The 18,224-nt window shown below is 36.4% G+C and overlaps 1 protein-coding gene across 7 annotated transcripts in view; it reads right to left on the reverse strand.

Annotated features, from left to right (window-relative positions):
* The window catches only part of TTLL7 (tubulin tyrosine ligase like 7), a 77,202-nt gene that overhangs the window by 20,009 nt on the left and 38,969 nt on the right, over positions 1 to 18,224 (reverse strand). For 6 of the 7 annotated variants that reach the window (XR_012043499.1, XM_072868307.1, XM_072868305.1 and 3 more), the window contains 7 exons: positions 11,977 to 12,071; positions 10,683 to 10,830; positions 10,530 to 10,603; positions 7,451 to 7,586; positions 6,558 to 6,644; positions 2,404 to 2,599; positions 1,082 to 1,362 (listed from right to left, as the gene is read on the reverse strand). Coding sequence is in view for 6 of the 7 variants with exons in the window: in XM_072868307.1 (XP_072724408.1) it covers positions 1,082 to 1,362; positions 2,404 to 2,599; positions 6,558 to 6,644; positions 7,451 to 7,586; positions 10,530 to 10,603; positions 10,683 to 10,830; positions 11,977 to 12,071 (1,017 nt within the window). In the remaining variant the exon portion in view is untranslated. The remainder of the gene's footprint in view (positions 1 to 1,081; positions 1,363 to 2,403; positions 2,600 to 6,557; positions 6,645 to 7,450; positions 7,587 to 10,529; positions 10,604 to 10,682; positions 10,831 to 11,976; positions 12,072 to 18,224) is intronic. The other variant, XM_072868304.1, reaches the window with a different exon arrangement.

The following is an 18,224-nucleotide window of genomic DNA, read 5'->3' on the forward strand; positions in this document are numbered from 1 at the left end:
AGTGCCAATTTGTTTTGCCCCATCTCCAGATGAATTATTTGGGTGTTGAAATATACAGGTCAGGCACCAAAGCATGAATGCACTGGCACCAACACCCAGTACAATACTGAATGAGGTTGGGGACCAATCCCAGCAAATGCTGCGTAGGGATAAGCGGGTATGTGGTCCACCATGCAAATACAAAAGCATAAATGCCTGGGTTGTGAAGGAGATACCAAAGATTATGACAGTCTGGTCACAAAAGGAAAAAGTATATGGTTCAGAAGTACATTGTGAAATTACAACTAACCACATAAATTCCAAACACCTAAAGGTTTTTAATCTGATCTATTTATTCTATTAATTATTTAGTTAGACCACGTGAGTCTAAATGCTTGTCTGTCTCAGGGACAGGCTTCAAAATGAAAGAAGTTTTATCTTCACTTTAAAAAAAATGATGGCTTCCAAGACAGTTATTTTAGTGGCAAATCCTAAAGACAGCAAGAACTATCTATAAATTTTAAATTGTTCTCTTTGGAAGTAGAGCTCTACTGCAGTGGTATAGTATGTGCAAATTAGGTACAGTAGGTTGAAAATTAATTACATCTTCTTCTACAATGGACACCCATACAAAGTCTTACTGATGTTTTATTCTGGTACAATGTATTTACCCTTGGAGTATATACTGGTTTTGAAATATTTATGTATTTTTGTTACTGTAAAGATTTTGAAGGTAGGTACATCCTTATTTCAGAACCAGCAGTCCCCAGACAAACCACAGAAACTTTTTAGAAGAGATAAAAATTCTTTCTATCTTCAAAAAACTATTTAGGAGAGCAGGTTTCCAGTGACAAAAATGCTAAGATTTCCATTTGCACAAAATATCACATGTGTATTGCTGCACCAGAAACACTGAAACATCACAGCTAGCACTCACTGTAAGTCATATGCAGGTCTAGAGATCTTATATTCCTGAGTTTCCATCAAAATAGCATTGACTACAGTACCTCAGATTTTCCCAACATTGTAAAAATTAGTAATGTATTTATTGCGTTTTAGAGAAATGCGACACATTTTGAATGTAACTGCTATGTTAACTCACCCCTGAAGTGTTCATAGTTCCCAAGCTGGGTGTCTGAGAGACTCTGGCTGAAGATGGGCTGCGATTTAAAGAATGAGACCTATTCACTGAGGATGCACGCTGGATTTGCAGAGATGCTTTGGCTGAAAAGGGACGTTGCTCAGCTGCTTGAGACTGCATAGTCAATATTGATATTGAACGAGGGCAGCTTACAGAACGCCTTATTGGACCTGTGGATGATGTGGGGGACGAATATGATGGAGATTTTATATTTTTAATCGAAGGTTTCCAGTTCATTCTACCTGCAGACAAATTAATTGAATTATGCAATTACTTATTATTCTTTTAACACCCATTTTTCAGTCTTTGTCACTAACAACATGTATGACCAACGTGTGTGCATATATGTTGTACTATAATGTATGTTGACTAACAATGATATATGTAGCAGTCAGTCATGTCAGATCCTCTAATAATATATACTTTACATACTCTATAAGAACATTTATTTCTTCCTCATAGTAAGCTTTAATCAGGTAGACTCCAGTCCTCTATAACATGCATCAGATTTATGACAGAGTCCATATGCCCTATAGGTCAAAAAGTACATGGCTACTGTGTGTGGCTTCCTGACTGTAAGAATATGGAAGCAGGAGAGAAAATTTGATTGATGGATCCCACATTTGCAGATCTGGTCTCCCTCATCTGCTCCTGCATAGCTGTACAGTTTTTTAATTCAGTCTTCTGCTAAATAAAGGACGTTGCTATGAAAAATAAAATTTCAGAAGCAGTGTTATATGTGTGCAATTACATGATGAAATTCTTTGAGACAATACACTGCTAAAAAATAATATGCTGTATCTACCATGTTCAACAGAACACACTCACACTATCCTCTGAAGCAAGCAAGAAAACAATCACAAAAAAAATCTGTAGAGGGATCTCTTCTGGAATATATTACCTTCTATGTCTCCAGATATATTTCTTTATCCTTTCTACATTCCAGCAAATTCAAGCTTAATAGGACTACCTTTTACAGGGAAAAAATAACAACCTGCTCAAAAAAAAAAAAATATCTAAGAGCAAAGAGGAACATTCACACCATTTCCAAGTGTAGCCCGAGTGTATTTTTCTCTTTAGCATTCTTGGCAAAAGAATATTCATTTTTTCCTTTTTTTAAAATTAATTTTCATTAATTTAGAAAAGATTTGAAAGAAGATGAAACAAGCAAACTAGTATTTAACCCTGAGTTACAAATGTTGATACATTCTAAAATACTGAAGCATTTTATATAATTCATCGTGAATGCCAGACTTACTTGGAAAAGTGATCATTTAACTTACCTGATCGTTCTAAAGATTTGTATTTATTTTCTTCAAGATCATATGAAACTTTTTTCTCTTTTTTTTCATTGTGATCTTCCTTTTCAGTTTCTTCTCCTGATTCTGACATACTGCTACCACTATCACAGCTACTATCACTATTGTAGTTCTTCAGTTTTCTTAAGGGCTGTGCACTTTCTGGCATTGAACACAAGGGCTAAAGAAAAAGAAAAAAAAAAAAGAAAAACCACCCAAGAAATTAAATTCCTTCATAATCCCAAAATAACACTTTACTATCACACTAGGTCCCTGATTTAGGCAGGTTCATTTGTACATATTTAAACCCTTCCAAATTAGATTGGAAGTTTGTCCTTAATTTTCAAACAAATGCTTAAATATTTCATTAAATTCACTACACAGTAATCCTAATCTTTCTCACATGAAGAGCAGCATAACATAGTAAGGGGAAAAAAATCATTTTATTTCAAGTATGACTTACACTACCAGACATATTGAACTATATTTTCACATCATAAGTCAAGGGATACAGAATACCATTTACAATCAGTTTCAATCCCTCACTGATATTTGCAATAACTGAAGCTATAGTTCAACAATGATCAATGTGAAGTAAAGAAATATATCAGGGAACTTTGGCTGGTACACTTGTGAAAGAGAAAGTGATTAACCCACATCCTGCAGAAAGCAGAAACTGGAAGAATATAGCAAGCTATGCGAGGTGTATTTGGCGTCCCATATGCACATGGGATTCAGTGTCATTAGGTAATTAATCTTGCGCTATTATTACCAGGGATACTGCATGACAAAAAGCAAAAAGTAGGAGACAGAGAAACTGATGCAAGAACATAAACTACAAATGAAAATTTTTCTTCTTCCATCTACCATCAGGCAGACAAGAAAAATGCAGTATCCTCCATTATGTCTATTACCCTAAGAAGGCTCATGTGGTCACTGTTTTTTCCTACATTTTCTTTCTTTCCAGTAACTCTCAGCTATAAGAAGCTATGGTGATGGCCTCATCTTCCTAGTCATCTAATGGACTGCAATTAAAACTCGGACTTAAAAAAATTAATATCGTAATTTCTGAACATATTTTGGGCCAGAGTGAAATAGAAGAACTCTCAGGGTGAATTTAAATTGCCCTATTATCTTAGCATAATGTAATGTATCAAGATTTATTGTGAAGGGCAATAGAACAAAGCCCCAAAGACACTAGTTCTGCAAGATACACTTTATGACTAAACATAGTCTACCTAAACTTCTGTTCCAGCCAAGGAAGAAAAGAGATTTCTGCCACTAACTTAAAAGCGACAGTATGTTTATGCAAGCCCCAGCTGTTAGACCAGATAAGGAAGAGTTGAAGAAGTACAGTGCATTGAGGAGAGCCCTGGCAATTGTCCAGATTACACAAAGAATATTTTGATATCTATTTACCTGCCAAAAGGACAAATTAAGGTGCCTCAACACTTACTGCTTTCTCAAAAATAGCTGTCCTAATCATGAAATGCTGTGTATCATGGAGATATATTGATCAGACATTCCTCATGAGTTATACAAAGTATAATAAACACTTTCAATCAAAACTCACAGGGGCTTTAAGGTAAATCTCATTCCCACTTATCATATGCATGTTCCTTACACATTCTACACTAAACAATAAGAACATCCTGACCAAGACTTCACATCAACTAACAAAGAAGAACAAAAAGGTCAAAGAAATTACAAAAAGCAATAATGACAAATAATAGCTAGATCTGGGTTTAAACTGACCTCTTAAAATAAGAGATATTTGATTGCTTAGCAATTCTAATCACCTTGATTCTTCCCTTACACTAACCTCATTTTTGTTTGATTAAACTCATCTGATTTTATATCAGAAGAATAAAAATAAAAGTAATTGCTCATTTCCTCTAAAATATGTTATTTTATTTCCTTAGTTCTTTTTTCTGCACAAACAGGTGCAATGCAATAAACACGTGTAAACCTTACCGTGTGTAAGGATAAGGTGCCCTCTAGAGGCTACAAATAAACCAGACATTTCCAGAATGTATTTCTCAATGTAAGTAGAATTCAGTAGTATTTTAATTGCGGCAAAAATGCCTTCATTCTGGGAAATTCTTGACTTGTTTTCTACTCTGAGCTCCTAATCACGTTCATATAAAAATAAGGCTGAAATTCCTAGCAAATATGGAATAGTTGTTATATGCAAAGCTTATTTATACACACACACCACTCTACCCCTCAGATACATGTAGGTATGTATATATGTATAGATACGTTTCTACGTATGGAGGAGGATGAGGAGGAACATCCCTCTCTCTCCTAACTATTCCAGCTGTTCTGTATAGAGTTTTCTGAGTCCCAATTGTTCCTTTTTCCAAGGAAGAGAGTGCGCCCAAGGCAGAGCATCTGAATTCCTAACAGTAGCTTCTGTCAGCAGGCCAGCCACTGACTTTTAAGAGAGGACAGGACTTTATGACCTTCTGAAAGAACTTTCATGTTGGGTAACATGACGTGAAAAGTACTGTTCCTTCAGGTTCGTTTTCTCTATCAGATCTTACATGTGTTACTTTTTTGATACATTAATGAATCTTTATTTGTAGGATTTTATGATTACAAGAAGATGAGTTTTACAGCCTTCCTTTTGATTTCATCAATTTTATGGCAAAAAAAAAAAAGTGGAAATTTTGGTCATACGCAATTTTCTTTCTCCCGTAAGTGCAAACAATATTGTACTAGTAGAGCAGCTTGTAAGCTATGGAATCCATTTGCCTGCTATAAAAGAAAACCAAGTCATGTAGTCTCACTCATAAATTGATCAAACTTCATATTAAAACTAATTAAGACAGACTTCTCAATTTGGGCTCAGTACCCTATTAAATGTTTATGGCCTCCAGCTTGGGAGTGGCTCATGTGCAACCAGTGTAGCTATAGTATAGATCAAGTCTGTGTGCATACAGTCAACCAGATAGATGCTCTCTGAGGGCTGCTGGGAAAAGACAGGCTTCTGGAAAAAGGAAAAACGTGACTGAGATGTTGAACTTGAATTAAGTGACCCATGTTAAAGAACTGAAAACAAAACCTCAAGAAAAAGAATCCCTGAAGAATGTGGGTTGAGCGTGTTACTAGGGTGGACTGGATTTTTTTTTTTCTCTTCTTTAAATGAATCCATCACTGTTAAAGCACTGGCTCACAAAATCCCCATATTTGTAATGAGGTTCCTGCAAATCTATCTTAATACCAGATTGGGTACGCAGATCCTCTTTCCAGTATGCACATCTGTAATAAGATGTAGCTCGTTGGATTCTTGCACATATATAAAGTACCCCTGCAAGCTCAGGACAATTGTCAGCTTTCATTTCGTACAGAAATTCCCAGATTTGTACACCATGTTCTCAGAAACGTAAAATGCTGTAAAAAATTTACATGCATCCATAAACAAATCCATCAGAGCTCAGGAACATAAATTCAGGCTCTTCTAAGCAGACTTGACCTAAAACGTTTGCAGGATATAAGAAACTTACTTATTTTAGCCAAGCCCGAACTATTTATCTTTACCGGCTTACAGAGATATGCAGTGTATTTAAGGCAAAGACTTGCATGAGCTATGCACACAACCAGAAAGAATTAAGCTAAAAATAATATACATTTACTTTAAAAGCAGGTTTTGGATACGAAACAGGCTCCAAGATATACTGTACAACCCTTTTAGTAAGTAAGCAAGCTATAGATACATCATAATTATAATTAATCCTTTGAGCTTCCATAGTGCCTCTTATCCCATCTCAAAATTCCTTAGTGGAACTAATCAATTAAAGATGCAAGCATTCTTTTGAGATAGGCTATGGATATAAAAATCATTTCACACACTGAAATCAAGCAATCTCTTGTACAACAGTTGTTACCATGCTCGACAATTCCTCAAAATAGCTTAGAGAAGAAAAGAAGGATCTCATATCCAGTTAAAATTTTAATGGGATTTAGTTGGACAAATGGTAGTTATGCTCCTCTTCATACTTCAAAAATAACCAGGCTAACAACAGTCTGAGGAAGAAAACTTCCACCAGGATCAACTAACTAAATTCCCCACTTAAAATTCTCAGATTACTTCTGTACAGAGTGAAATAAAAAATTGGTATCTAAAAGTCAAATACCTTAGGTCCTCGCTGCCTGGTGCATTTTCCCATTAGTTTTTCATCATCTATTTCACATTGCTCCAGAAGATCCAAAATGTCCTCCTCCTAGAAAAGGGAATTTTGCTACAATTAATTCAAAGCAGAACATATCCTATCCTTCCAAAGTTCAAGCACCAACTGGTAGGAATTTGAAATTACTTTGATTACTAATTCCTGAAATAAGACTATGAATTCCTCCACAGGAGGATATAAAAGTATTTCTTCTGATGCATGCATCTCTGCTTGCAATCAACATGAAATTGAAAGTTAAAATCAAGTGTTAACATTTATTAAAGTCTGAAGAAAGGGTTGAACAAAGATTCCTGTAAAACTGCTGGATGATGCCAACTACAAAGACAGGAAATTATTTCTCAGATTTCAAATTAAGTCACATTAGTTGGTTATTTTAAATGTAGCCATTTTCCTACTGTTTATCTCTGACTACATAAGTAGACAATCAGGCAGAGTTTTTGGATGCCTTAAATTAGTGGAGCTGGTTTTATGAATCTCTCATTCCAGTCCATACGAGTGGATGAATAGGCTGGGGACATTACTGGAGGAAGAAGGAGGCAATTACCAGCTCAAAAGCAGTTTCTGCCAACCTCTGGTTTGGCCAGGGGTAAGGCTGAGGATCAGGGAAATGGTAAAGTAGCTTAAAGCCATCTAGCCTGTCTCCACCCTGGGTCCACTGCAGTTCATCCAGATTCAAGGATCTGGCCCACAAGCTGCACAAAGAATAATAATAAAATGATGGAAACATTATCAAATGCTATTTATTAGCCATCACACGTGATTATCATGAAACTAATCCACAAGGTCATGAATTCCAAGATAAATAACTCCTAAAGCCAATACTTTTTGTGCTTCAGTACCTTCATTCTTTTTAAAGGGTTATTCATTTCTCGCTGAAGGGAAGCTGCTCTCCCAGCAAGAAACGTCTGGAAAGCAGTGGCTAACAAACTCTCATACTTTTCAAGTAATGTCTTATCATCAGGAGGGTAAATTCGCCTAAAATAGGAAAAAAAAAAAAAAATGAGTTTAAGATAGAAGCTGAGCTACTTATCACACTAGGAACAAAAGTAATGCAGCTAATTCACAGTCTCTTCTATAATGCATACGCATCCCATCTATAATAATTATATAATATCGTATCATAAAATATATACTCTGAACATTGCTCTTTAAATCTAATTTTAACTCAGTGAACACATTCATGTTTAAACCAGCAATTAGCCAGTCAAAAGAAATACCATGCAGGTCATTCCAGGGATATACCAAAACTGTTTTGCAGTACCCTGAAATTTCAGTGGGTGTGAATGACACATGCAGGTGGGAATGATTCATGAAATATTAACAAAATATTGCATGTAAAACGCAGAGCCATAAAATAATTTGTATTAGCAATAAAAGGACACAAAACAGGGAAAATCTGAACAATTGCTTTGAGTTAATGGGCATGATGTAAATTAAAGATTGAATATGTACTGCACTTGAATGCTAAATCCTCCAAAAAAATGAACAGGAAGAAATAGATACTATAAGAAAAAATAATTGTTCTGGTACACGGACGTACAGGGTGACTTGATTTTCCATTAGAGCAGCTATGCCATTATTCTCTAAAATCACAGGTAAGGAGATTATGACAATATCAGAAGCAGGACTTGGTGATTTATTCATGCTCATCAAGCAACAATGGGCTTTGAAGACAATCACTCCAATCCATTTGTCATGAATGCCTGAAACACAGCCAGAAATGATGAAGGTGGAAGACTAATTTCTAATGTGTTGTAAGGAGTAATCCCTAAGTTAATGCTGCCTGCACTGTACAAAGCATAGGAACCATTTATATATTGACTGGCCTTATGTGACTTTTATGTTTCTGTGGATCTTTTGTGAACTTTTTACAAGGCTCCTTCTCCTTCTTCCTTTTCAGTCTTTTCCTCCTTGAAAAGGTATCTTTCATGATTATTTTGTTGCAATGAAAAAAGGATGGTTATGATCCGATTAGACTCAGGGCAGTTCTACAGCAAACTGAAGATGGTTCCAGTTTGCATAAAATACCTGTAGGAGCTCTAATCTAGTTGCAGTTAACACTTTTTAATGGTGTTGATTCTACTGCTGAAAAAGTGCCATTGAACAATACTTTAAAGAAACGATATTCATTTTAATATATGTAGAAATATACTGCAGCTAAGGGCCATTTCAAAGTCATATACATCCTTTTCAGTTCCTCATAAATTCACAAATGCTTGAAAGCATGGCTCCTACTTTGACCACCCCAGGACTCCTACTGGAATCAGTGGGCTAGTTGTGCTTGCAGACAGACACTTGACTAAGCCAACTGCTGAACTTGACATCCATAGATTAAATCAAAGCCTGCTGAGGTTGATGGAGGTTTCTCTGGATTTTTATTCAGAAAGCAATATTAATCCATGCAGCAATACTAGCACCCAAAATTTCCATGATTCTATGCCAATGCCCAACAGAAGCTAGTCCTGCTCTGCAGGAGAACATCACAAGGAGAAAATACTGTATAATGCTTAGATAAAATTTCTCTGCATCTCTAGCCAAGATTCCTTTACTTCTCAGGCTCTGCTGATTCTTCAGCCTTTTTGCAAACACATGGTAATAAGAAAACACAAAGCTGTTCTGCCCTTTTACATGTGCACATTCCTCAAGAAACAACACCACTTTTTCCTGAGGGAAAAAAAAAAAAATATTTTTCTATTTTTATTGATTTACATTAACCAAAAAGCTAAGTAAAGAGAACACTTGGCTCATTTTCAGTCAAGAACTGAATAAGCAACCTAAAATGTGATCACTTAAAAAGTTAGACTTTAAAGTTATCAAAAAAGCAAAACGTATTAAAGCATCATGACATTTTTCTTTCTTATAGTCTAAGTAGCATGAAAATAACTGCTTCATCGGGGGGGGGTATTTACTAGTTCAGCTCCACATATGTCAAGAAAGGATATAATTAAAACTGGGAATGTTAAAGAAAGACTTTTTGTAAGCAAAATATTAATTCATCAAAAATGAAAATTTCACAGAAACATCCATCTGTTTAAATGAGAACTTTACTGGGAATTATAGAACATCTGCTCAAAAAAGCAGAAATGAAGAACAGCAGTAAAGGCATTCTGACTAATTCAAAATAAAAGATGTGAACCCAGACGTCCCACGTCCTGGATGAAAGTTATAAAGAGTGGGCAAACGCTCCCACCATCTCTTCCTAGCCATACTCCACTCCCTTTCATCAAATACTCATAGGCCTTACTTTCACTTCTCACTGAAGCAAATACCAAGAAATAATAATAATAATAAAAACGTCATAAAACAAAAATCTTGTTTTCTAGCCAATGCCTATTACAACCAGTAAGTTATAACCTCCTTTTGAATGAATTTTACCGAGGAATCTGAAGATACTGATGTTTAAGCCTACTAAAATCCAAAATCAAAGTGCAGAAATATGAATATAGTATTTCAAATGCCATTCTATCAAAAATGATGGAAGCACCAATAAAGTTTCTTAACTTTTGGCAAGCCTCATAGATAACATTCAGATTTGAATTTTTATAGGGGAATACTCACACCCCTATATAGTCCCCTGCTAGAGATAAGAATCATCATATGTGATTATAGAACAGGTCCATAATGACAGTCATGGTTCTTGGTACACTGAATGTGAACAATCATGTCTTTCAAGCAAATGTCTTGCACAAACACTAGAGTGATTGACATCATATAAATTCCCAAGTGCATGCAAAAATTTGAAATCAAAAAAACAACTATCTGAAAAAAAAAACTTTACTACCTGGTGTACATGTATCTATTTTCTATAAATGCCTACACATTTTTGGCAGAAAATCACCATCTACCATAAATACTTGTTTCCATTATTCCTAAAGAATGCATTGAATACTTCCTATTAATACAGTCAAAAATAGATACCTGTAGTTCCCCATGTGTCTATTTTCATGCTCCTCTTTGGAAATCTGTTTACGTACTTGTGCAAGTCTTTCCTTCTACAAATCAAGAAAATTACAATTAAAAGAATGAGAGCATAAGCCCTGGGCAAGAAACAGCACATTTTTTCCTTCCTACCAGTTCTTCTTTTCTTCTTTCCAGTGTGTGGCGCTGCTTCTCCCAGTCTGAGGAACCTGGCAACAGTTTTTTCATTGAACCTTGACCATACAGTCTTTTTTGAGCCTCAGCCTTCTGTTGAGCTAAATTTCTCCTTTTATCACTTGTCCTGAAACACAGATTATATTAAGGTATGTCAATCCAATGCAGCTGAGATGAGATGCACTTTCACCTCAAGTATATCATCTGCATTTTTCAGTCAGTCATGTGTGGTTTATGATATAAAATTGGAATTGAAACACTCATTGAGAATTTTTTTAAAATATTAACTTTTATGGCCACAATACTTTCACACTTTAAGGCGTACTGTAATGACTCTGTACCATAATTTAATGTACAAACATGGCTGTATCTATTTTCCTGAAGTGTAGATTTTCTCCAACATATCCCAACTACAATGTTTTCCTGTAGAGGGCTATGCAGTTGAGTGTATTGAGGGCATTGAGGTGCTGGAGCGTGTCCAGAGAAGTGCAACGAAGCTGGTGAAGGGTGTAGAGCACAAGTCTTATGAGGAGCACCTGAGGGAACTGGGGTTGTTTAGTCTGGAGAAGTGGAGGCTGTGGGGAGACCTTATCATTCTCTACAACTGCCTGAAAGGAGGTTGTAGTGAGGTGGGTGTCGGTCTCTTCTCCCAAGTTACTAGCGATAGGACAAGAGGAAATGGCCTCAAGTTGTGTCAGGAGAGGTTTAGATTGGATATTAGGAAAAATTTCTTTACTGAAAAGGTGGTCAAGCATTGGAACAGGCTGCCCAGAGAGGTGGTGGAGTCACCATCCCCGGAGGAGTTCAAAAAACGTGTAGATGTGGACTTGAGGACATGGTTTAGTAGTCATGGAGGTGCTGGGTTGACGGTTGGACTAGATGATCTTAGAGGTCTTTTCCAACCTGAATGATTCTATGATTCTATGGCTTTTGACTGTATGTGAAACTATTGCCAAAGCAAATTTCCTGTGTGGCCACGTGCCCATGACTGCACTCATATCCCCACTTTGAGACCTGTTGGAAAAATCATTAAAAAAAGTACAAAAGTGACTATTACCACTCATTTTTTGCAAGCATATGAGCAAGAAGAAAAAATAATTTGGGTTAATTTCAATAGCACAACTGACAGCAAGGGAAACATTTACATTTTGAAAATATGAAGCTGGAAAAAAAGGTCTTCATTTCTCCTAGTCCAGTTCAAATTAAAAAAAAAAATAATAATAATCAAAGCAACAGAGAGAGAGCCAGACTGAAGAAAAGACGACAAGTTTACCGTATGTTGAGAAGCTTTAATGCATTTAGCAGAACACCTCTTTTTACATCATAGTCTATTTTTTGATCAGTTCCAAAGCTTGGGGCACGATTAATCTGAAAAAAAATGAGATACAGCAGACTCAGGAATGTTCACCTTCACTGGGAACACATCTATTGTAACAGGCTTTGGAGAAACCATTCTTTCAAATATAGCAGAGATTAAGAGCATACATGTTGAGAAGCTCATTTCCATTTGTATTTTTTAAAAAATAGAGCACTGAGTATCACACATACTGGCAGCCAGGCAATGTACCTTTCAGCCACCAAGCCATCCAGACACTTACAACGAACACCATTCAAGTACTGGCACTGTAAATCCAGTCTAATCTATTCTTGGTTGCTGCAACCAGAAAATTTACCACACAAAGTGCTGTTAAACACGTTATAACAGACTATGTGCCATGCTATGGTAGTCCAGCACAGGAAAAGTTAAAACTCTTCCCTAGTTCCCAGTCTGAAAGCAACTTTGAATACTTCTCTAAAAGGTAACAATTATATAAGGACAGACAGAGGCTCTAATTCAAGGTCTTCTCAAGTATATTTAAATAACTATTCAGATAGATCTCCGGGTGTTGCTGTAAAGTGTAAGTTATTAAATCAGTACATAGTGTGAAAACATAAAATCATTAACAGTCTCTGTAACAAACAGCTTATAAGCTAAGTACAAGATAAGACATTAAAAATGTTACCATAAATATTGAGGAACAAGGGAAATGCAACTTGCAATCAGTGAGACCAAATCACACACTTAACAGCCAGGAGTCTCAACCAACCACCATATAACCACTGCCAAGCTTTGGAGCCCCTGCAGAAGAACATCAGCTTTTGGAAAGCTTTGAGGAGGGATAATGAAGTAGCTGCATGAACACTTCTAGGAACACCTTCCAGGCTGGTATAAAAATTTACACATAACCAATGGGTGCTAATGAGAGGCAGGAAACTCACCTTGAAAGTGAATGAGCAGCGCTGGTTACAGAAGGGACAGACACTAAAGAGCTGCAGAAGTGAAAACTAACACCTTGTGACCCATGCAAATAAGAAGTGGGATACAGAGACAGCATGTTCAAAGCAGAGGGCACAAGCAGTTCATTAAAATTGTGTTTTAACACTTTTGATACATTAGAGTATTGTAGAGCCTCTACAGTTGTTGGGCAAAGAACTATTCTGGCTGGTGAGCCACCAACTGTCCTATTGCTGAGTCCCAGCTTCCCCATCACTTATGCTTATAGCCAAAGGACACCTTTTGGCTTTGAGAATCAGCTTGTTTGCTGGTTTTGCAGACAGGCTGGCAAAGTGAGCAATGAGATCTGATGCTGAAAGAAAAATTACGAAAATTCAGCAGAAATAGTGAAAAAGTGTATACATTTTTTTTTTTTAAGACTTTCATCCAAATATTTAATTGACCAACCTCCTTAGATTGACCTGTTTGTCTCCTATCACATCACAAAGGCTAAATTTTTTTTTCTATACTGTGATAGTACAAACATTTATCGATATTAATTTTTTTAAAAATGTGAATGTTCCAGTTTCAGCTAAGCAAACATGTAAACATTCAGCGAAACGAACACAAAGATTAAAAACCCAGTTCTCCAGCATTCATTAGAGAATACTGGCAGTTGACAAGACCACAGACACATTGCGTCTCATTTTCAATATGCAGTTTAAACAAAACACTTTAACTAGAGCTGCATTTATTAAATACAGCTGATAACTGAAATAACTTGGAAATTATTTTAAGTTGGAAATGATTGATTAAATTGGAATGATTGATTAAGTTGGAAATGATTGATTAAATACAGCTGATAACTGAAATAAATTGGAAATTATTATAAATTGGAAATTATTTTGAGATATCACATTGTCTAATCCAGGAAGGGTTTATGTACGTTTAAAAACATATGCATGAAGATCCAATATGGAGCCTTACGCTTCAGTCCAGCAAATACCTAAGTACACAAAAAGCTCACTGGACTGAAAACAGAGACATAAAATCAAGCCCCAACTCCTTATTCAGGAGAAATGTTAGGTATTGAACAAAATTATATTCTGTACCATGTACTGAATTTTTTTACTCCGTATAAACATGTAGCAACTAACAATACTCTACTTTGAAATAATGTTTTGTATGCATTAAAAATAGGGGAACAGACAGAAATATATTTATTAAAACTTCCAATAAATTAATTTCTAATTTTTTATGTACACAGAATCCTTAAATCCAGTGAGACTACGGTTAGATAGGAGGACTTATTTGGAACATGTAAAATGCTGTATTGGTCCAATACTGAATTCGTAGAGATGCACAGACACATGTTTACACAGCGCTGAAGCATCCAACTTGAGAGCATACAAAAGTGCACACTGTTGTATTTATATTTGGTTTAGGTACTTCCTAGATCTACAACAATTTGAAGTACAATATTTGGCATAAATTCTGCATTAATAAAAATGTTATAAATATGTGTTACTTATATGAGCACCAGTGAGAATTACCACTATGAAAGGTGTAAAATAATTTAAATAACAGTTTCTCTCCTACAGGGTGAATTTTGCCAAAAATCTACATCTGGCACTTCTGAACAAACAAAACCATACTGACTGTGTTTATTAAGCAGAAAATTAAAGTGGGGGTAGGAAAGATGTAAGAAGGCATTTGAAATGCTATTATGAAGCAAAATGCTATTATGAGACATTACACAACTACTCCACACTAAGGTCACTTTAATGCAGTCATTTAAGGGGCTGAAAAGCTATGGCATTCATAGTTAAAACTGGAGCACTGCTGTACCACCTGCATCCTCAATTTTTTGACATACCATTCATAACTAATGTTTGAGATCCCAATCCTGCTGTGACCTCAGTCCTGAAGAGTAACCAGCAGGGCAGTAAAAACAGTGATCCAGTTCTGGATAGCTATTGCAGACTTGGCTTAGTGCAATATGTTCCAGGTAGCAGTAGATGCAGGTCCAGTACAAATAAAATCCGAGCCACTGGGTACATCAGAAAGTTAATACATAGAAAGCAGGGGTGAATTTAAAGTTCATTAGCTATTCCATACTAATTGTCTATGTGTATACTTCAACTGCCTCTTGATTTAGTATGATGATGTGCAAGAATGCTTCACTAACAAACTTCTCTCTTTAACCCTCTTCATCTGTTCCATGCATCTCCCTTCTCACAACAGAAACTTCAAGAGGCAGTCTTGACAGCTGACCTTAAATTTCAGCTGAAAAGTTTACTTATCGCTAAGCGTAGATGGAGTTATGGGAGGTATAAAAATGGGGAATATCTTAATCCAGCATTGCTACCCAAAACTTCATAACCTGAACCCACTGTGTAAGTCTCTGATGTGCAAAACCACCCATACTCTTGATGTAGATCTGCAAGAAATCATAATTGAATCACAAAACAAAGGGGTTAATCCACAAATAACATTTTTAGAGCAGAAAAACCCTCTTCAATGCCAGAGAAAAACCAAGCAGCAGATAATCTAATCTCCAGAGCATACAGATAATATGTTCCCTGCAAAGAGCACAACTAACTAAACTGGCTACCACATTTTACAGTCTCAACACACTATGCCTTTTCAAGGCTCCACTCACTTGTTCTCAGAGGTAACTAATGCCTTTTTCCTTAACAGCGTCTCCATATTATAGACTACCTGGGACCCCACTCGAAGGAATAAAATACCTACATGCTTCTTCTAGCTGAATACCTTCCATGATCAGCACTACTCTTAAACTAGCAGCTATCTAGTGGAATCTACTCATGACAGATTTTATAACACTTATTCTGGAGCTATGGCAGTGTCATCCATTAGGTTTCTTTGGATAAACTATGTTCAAAACTTCAAATTTTCTAATCTGTTGTATACAGCAATGCACAGAAAAGAAAAATTGCTTAATAAACAAATACAGTATTCCTCTATATAGACTCCTGGACTCAATGTTTCTCACATCTATTATTTTTACAATATCACACTTTATCTCCCAAATACCTGCTTTACTGGTGACGATACTTTAGCTTCTTTACTTTCTATGACTTTTCAATAGCTATAGAACTAAATTGTTCACATAGGTTTTTAATTCCTCCAATTGAAATCTTCAATGTTGGTTTCATAATTAAAATTTCACTGAATATAGCACATACAATTAATCAAACTGCTTGTAAGCACAGCAATTGTGTAGCTCAGTGTATTTCATAATTACATACTTGTCAGTAGAGGACCTCATATCTGTAATGCTTAAATTAAGCTGCATAAGTTGAAGTACCTCCTGTCAAGGCTCCCATCCACAGTTACATTTGTAAAGAATTCTGATTTTACAAAAATTAAACTCTGTAAACGTGTAAGAGACACTATTTTCTTCTTCACCAAGACATAGGATAAATTTCAGCCTGGCATTTCACCTCTTTACTAAAACAGTCGAAGAGCATATTCTCACCACCCACTGCTGCAGCCTACTAGTATGGAGTAGGAAAAGAAATTTTCCACTATCTGTCACGCATACCTATTGAGAAAACCTTTCAAATATAGAGAGAGATTACATGAATGACTTTATAAACCTAAAATCAATTGAATAAAATATCACATCCTTTCAATAACAGGGATTTAATCTCTGTTCAATCTGTAGGACAGCATGAATGTTTTGGAAGGGATCTCATTCTTTATTAAAGTGATTGAGATTGCTAACAATAGAATTCAAAAAGCAAAAGAAATTTATAAGCCATAAAAAGCCTATTACACAGAATGCTGTTAGTGGCTATCATTGAGCCAATCTTTGATTAGAGACAATCATGAAGTTCATTCTAATCACTTATTTCTAAACTTTACAAATTGTGAGAGTGCCAACCCCTTTTCTTAGCTTAAGCAGAAGGCTGTTTTTCCATGGCAGTTTAATACAAACCCAAGCTGTCATACTCTGCCTACTTCATTGTCTTGGCACCAGGTTCACAGAGAGTGAGGAAGCCTATCCCAATAATCCACATTAAGATTAACCTCATCAAACATTATTTTTCATTGGTCCTTGATCATCTCAGGAAGGAATCCTACAAGCACCAGTGCCATCACAGGGAGGGGGCAGGGAGCACGCCTTCCACAAGGTCAGGAGGAAGGCAGAGATCTTGCAGCCAGTACATTGATCAGTTTAAGCACCACAGAATTGCCTCATACAGATGCCGTTTCACATTTAACCTAGACCAGTGCGACTGCAGGCTGCCAGAACGGACTGGTGCTGCCCCTCTCTTAGTCCTGCCTTCATGCCACTTCCTCTTCCCTGCACCAGAGCAAGCACTGTGAAGTCCCTACGTGAGGAAGTTCTGCAGGCTGACTCAGTGTAAAATTATGGTTTGCTTGGAATGCTAAATGAGACATTCATCCAAACAGCAACCAGAAACATCTCATCCAATAGACATGACCACCAGATAGAGGCAAGTTGCTAGGCCAGATCTGTGGGCAACTGCCCACAGTAATACAATATTATATGTTAAATCAAACTGCAGTCTTTTTCACTCTTTCCTGGAAAAGTGGGAAGAGTAGGAGTTACTACTGAAGGCAAATATTGAGCCAGTTAAACCCATGTGTGCTTAGTGGATTCACTGCTACTGTTTGAGAGCAAAGAGAACCCATGTACAAGTGTCAGAGAGAGGAAAAAGCCAGCAGACAGCAGGAGAAGGAGCCCCAAAAACGGCTCTCCAAGGCAACAGAGGGAGAGGCTGCCTGGGCACAAAAATCACTGAAAGGAAGTCATCTTTGTTACACACACATAAAATTAAAAAGAAGGAAAGGATTGAACGAAAGAGCTTGATGAGTAGTCTCATCAGTTGCTCTTCCTAAGGGTAACTGGAAAGGTTCTAAATATTGCTAAACTCTTAGGTCAAGGAACAATTGAGCTTTTACAGCTTTTATTTTATACATATGTATATATACACTCACTACATAATTTAAATGCTGACCTTGCTGAAGACCATGGGAGGGCAGCATTAATGGTGCTCTGTGCTCACCTAACTGACTGTTAATGCCTATACGCCGCTCCTTTGTTAACACTGCCTCATTGACTGATATAAAAGTGCTTTGTGAAACACATACAGGTTTTACTGAAGAATATGAGTAAAACAGGTGCTCTCCATTGCAAACCTACAAAGAAAATAAATTGTTCCTTTTCAGACTTACAATAAGCTGCAATAGAGGTTTTAAGAAAATGTTAGCTA

Source organism: Ciconia boyciana, chromosome 7, assembly GCF_034638445.1.
Source record: "Ciconia boyciana chromosome 7, ASM3463844v1, whole genome shotgun sequence".
Classification (NCBI taxonomy): Eukaryota; Metazoa; Chordata; class Aves; order Ciconiiformes; family Ciconiidae; genus Ciconia; species Ciconia boyciana.